This window comes from Lactuca sativa, chromosome 4, assembly GCF_002870075.4.
Source record: "Lactuca sativa cultivar Salinas chromosome 4, Lsat_Salinas_v11, whole genome shotgun sequence".
Taxonomy (NCBI): Eukaryota; Viridiplantae; Streptophyta; class Magnoliopsida; order Asterales; family Asteraceae; genus Lactuca; species Lactuca sativa.
In genome coordinates, this window is record NC_056626.2 from 209,562,650 (window position 1) to 209,567,328 (window position 4,679).

Consider the following 4,679-nt stretch of genomic DNA (forward strand, 5'->3'; position numbering starts at 1 on the left):
CAAACTTAAATACAAAAAAATGAGTTCTTGAAGAAGAAATCAAATCATCAACACAACGACATACAGTGAGAGTAGGAGTGAAAGAACCTCGATCGCGATTCACGACTTAGGTTGAAATCAATCACGCCGCGGGAAGAGAGGAAGTCAGGAACACAACATCGATATTCATTGCCTGGTATCGCTATTCGCTGGTAGCCTAGTGCCCTGGTATCATCACGATTCACGATTCGAAGAGAAAGACCAGAGAGGATTGGTCATAGAAAAGATGGAGGGGAACCAATTTTCGAATGCCGCTTGTTTTCTGGGGTTTAGGGTTATTTTTCTTAAAGTCAAATATAAGCTTTATTGGGTTGTCAATTTTTGCCCGCATTGACCGACTTTGAATTTATTGACTGAGTTTGACTTGTTGACCGAGTATCCCGAGTTGGAGCGAGGTTGACCGAGTTGGAGCAAGGTTAACCGAGTTTTGACCGAGTTTTGACCGACTTTTACTCAATCTGATTTTTTTGGCCGATTCGACACTTCTCGCCTCAGTAGATGCCCGATTCCGAGTACTCAGCCAAGTAATCTGATTTTTGCAACACTGTTCACCGGTAATGGATGCAACCAGTTTTAGATATTTAATTAGCTTGGCAGTCTCTAAAAATTTAGAGATGCGTCTTATGGATGTTGTTACAGCTTGCTTGTATGGATCACTTGATAATGATATCTATATGAAAATCCTTGAAGGATTTAAAATGTCTGAAGCATTAAGTGCAAAACCCAAAGAAATGTATTCTATAAAATTACAAAGATCTTTGTATGGGTTAAAGCAATCTGGACGCATATGGTACAATCGTTTGAGCGATTAGTTGACAAGTAAAGGTTATAAAAATAACACTATTTGTCCATGTAGATTTATTAAGAAAACAACATCTGGGTATGTGATCATAGCAGTATATGTTGCTGATCTAAACATCATTGGAACGAATAAAGAAATCCTTGAAGTGATTCAACTTTTAAAGAAAGAGTTTGAAATGAAAGATCTTGGAAAAACCAAATATTGTCATGGTTTACAGATTGAGTATATGTCTAACAAAATACTTGTACATCAATCAAATTACACCAAAAAGAGTATTGAGACATTTCAATATGGACAATGTTAATCCTTTAAGCACTCCAATGGTTGTTAGATCATTAAATATTGACAAGGATCCATTTCGTCCATGCGAGAAAATGAAGAAGTTCTTGGTCTAGAAGTACCATACCTTAATGCAATTGGAGCTCTTATGTATCTTACCAATTGTACTAGGCCTGGCATTTCTTTTGTTGTAAACTTGCTAGCAAGATTTAGTTTAGCCCCAACAAAAATACATTGGAATGGAATCAAACATATTTTTCAATACCTTTGAGGAACTAGTAATTTAGGATTATTTTATCCTAACAATTCAAAACAAGGATTGATTGGTTATGCAGATGCAGGTTATTTGTCTGATCCTCATAAAGTTAGATCTCAAACTGGATACATATTCATGAATGGAGGTACTGCAATTTCATGGCGTTCTCAAAAGCAAACACTTGTTGCCATATTCTCAAATCATGCTGAAGTGATTGCACTAAATGAAGCTATTAGAGAATGTACATGGTTGAGATCGATGATACAACTAGTTTTAACTTCATGTGGACTTGAAAAAGATATAGGTCCAACTTTAATATATGAAGATAACTCAGCATGTGTCACTCAAATGAAAGAAGGATATATCAAGAGCGACAGGAAAAAACATATACCTCCAAAGTTTTTTTAGTACACTCAAGAGCTTATAAAGAATCATCAAGTTGAAATCAAATATGTTCAATCCAGCAACAATGCAACACACCTTTTTACGAAGGCACTTCCTACTGCAATCTTCAGGAAACATGTGCATGGCATTGGAATGCGACATGTGCATAGAATATAATGTAACATTTGTCTAAATAAGGGGAGTCAACTATACACTGCACTCTTTTTCCCTTCGCTAAAGTTTTTCCCATTGGGTTTTCTTTAGCAAGGTTTTTAATGAGGCAGTACTTCAAAACTGAACTCTAGATCAGAAATGGTATCATCAAAGGCGGAGTGTTGTAAATTATTGTGAATGACACCAATAATTGTTGAATTGGTGAAAGCTATCATGTCATACTATTTACATTATATATGATAGGTAACTTTTGTAGTATAAATAACATGCTCTTACAAATATATGACGATAAAATTTCACAAGATATAAAATATCTCATATCTTTTCTAAATGTTCTTCTCCATCAAATTTCTTTATCTATGTTGTTAGTTTAGTTTGTTTTAAATTATCTTAATCACGTTGAATTTTATAACATATTTCAATTTGTTGATTTGATTTTTACACCAACGGGCTTAAAAACAAAATTTTGTGTTTTGATGTGGCTTTCCTATTGCCGCCAAAGAGAAGAAAAACAAATTATATGTGTTTTTGTTTTTGGTTTTGTATATGTGACACACGGAAAAAAAAAACATATAAACAAATTTATTTTTTATTTGTTGGTATCCATATTAACCAAAACATTTTTAGAATATTAGATTAAATTTGCAATTGTCTAGCTTTATTATTGTTTTAAAACTATGTTATTCTCATTCTTACAAAATATGATACAACTAGTTTTAACTTCATGTGGACTTGAAAAAGATATAGGTCCAACTTTAATATATGAAGATAACTCAGCATGTGTCACTCAAATGAAAGAAGGATATATCAAGAGCGACAGGAAAAAACATATACCTCCAAAGTTTTTTTAGTACACTCAAGAGCTTATAAAGAATCATCAAGTTGAAATCAAATATGTTCAATCCAGCAACAATGCAACACACCTTTTTACGAAGGCACTTCCTACTGCAATCTTCAGGAAACATGTGCATGGCATTGGAATGCGACATGTGCATAGAATATAATGTAACATTTGTCTAAATAAGGGGAGTCAACTATACACTGCACTCTTTTTCCCTTCGCTAAAGTTTTTCCCATTGGGTTTTCTTTAGCAAGGTTTTTAATGAGGCAGTACTTCAAAACTGAACTCTAGATCAGAAATGGTATCATCAAAGGCGGAGTGTTGTAAATTATTGTGAATGACACCAATAATTGTTGAATTGGTGAAAGCTATCATGTCATACTATTTACATTATATATGATAGGTAACTTTTGTAGTATAAATAACATGCTCTTACAAATATATGACGATAAAATTTCACAAGATATAAAATATCTCATATCTTTTCTAAATGTTCTTCTCCATCAAATTTCTTTATCTATGTTGTTAGTTTAGTTTGTTTTAAATTATCTTAATCACGTTGAATTTTATAACATATTTCAATTTGTTGATTTGATTTTTACACCAACGGGCTTAAAAACAAAATTTTGTGTTTTGATGTGGCTTTCCTATTGCCGCCAAAGAGAAGAAAAACAAATTATATGTGTTTTTGTTTTTGGTTTTGTATATGTGACACACGGAAAAAAAAAACATATAAACAAATTTATTTTTTATTTGTTGGTATCCATATTAACCAAAACATTTTTAGAATATTAGATTAAATTTGCAATTGTCTAGCTTTATTATTGTTTTAAAACTATGTTATTCTCATTCTTACAAAATATGATACAACTAGTTTTAACTTCATGTGGACTTGAAAAAGATATAGGTCCAACTTTAATATATGAAGATAACTCAGCATGTGTCACTCAAATGAAAGAAGGATATATCAAGAGCGACAGGAAAAAACATATACCTCCAAAGTTTTTTTAGTACACTCAAGAGCTTATAAAGAATCATCAAGTTGAAATCAAATATGTTCAATCCAGCAACAATGCAACACACCTTTTTACGAAGGCACTTCCTACTGCAATCTTCAGGAAACATGTGCATGGCATTGGAATGCGACATGTGCATAGAATATAATGTAACATTTGTCTAAATAAGGGGAGTCAACTATACACTGCACTCTTTTTCCCTTCGCTAAAGTTTTTCCCATTGGGTTTTCTTTAGCAAGGTTTTTAATGAGGCAGTACTTCAAAACTGAACTCTAGATCAGAAATGGTATCATCAAAGGCGGAGTGTTGTAAATTATTGTGAATGACACCAATAATTGTTGAATTGGTGAAAGCTATCATGTCATACTATTTACATTATATATGATAGGTAACTTTTGTAGTATAAATAACATGCTCTTACAAATATATGACGATAAAATTTCACAAGATATAAAATATCTCATATCTTTTCTAAATGTTCTTCTCCATCAAATTTCTTTATCTATGTTGTTAGTTTAGTTTGTTTTAAATTATCTTAATCACGTTGAATTTTATAACATATTTCAATTTGTTGATTTGATTTTTACACCAACGGGCTTAAAAACAAAATTTTGTGTTTTGATGTGGCTTTCCTATTGCCGCCAAAGAGAAGAAAAACAAATTATATGTGTTTTTGTTTTTGGTTTTGTATATGTGACACACGGAAAAAAAAAACATATAAACAAATTTATTTTTTATTTGTTGGTATCCATATTAACCAAAACATTTTTAGAATATTAGATTAAATTTGCAATTGTCTAGCTTTATTATTGTTTTAAAACTATGTTATTCTCATTCTTACAAAATATGATACAACTAGTTTTAACTTCATGTGGACTTGAAAAAGAT

At 31.8% G+C, this 4,679-nt stretch overlaps 1 protein-coding gene across 1 annotated transcript; it reads left to right on the top strand.

Annotated features, from left to right (window-relative positions):
- The first annotated feature begins 596 nt into the window (after window positions 1–596).
- LOC111898724 (uncharacterized) lies at window positions 597–1,784 on the top strand. The gene is made up of 3 exons (XM_023894594.1): window positions 597–772; window positions 896–1,140; window positions 1,456–1,784. The coding sequence occupies exons 1-3, from the start codon at window positions 597–599 to the stop codon at window positions 1,782–1,784; spliced, it is 750 nt and encodes a 249-aa protein (XP_023750362.1).
- The last annotated feature ends 2,895 nt before the right edge of the window (window positions 1,785–4,679 follow it).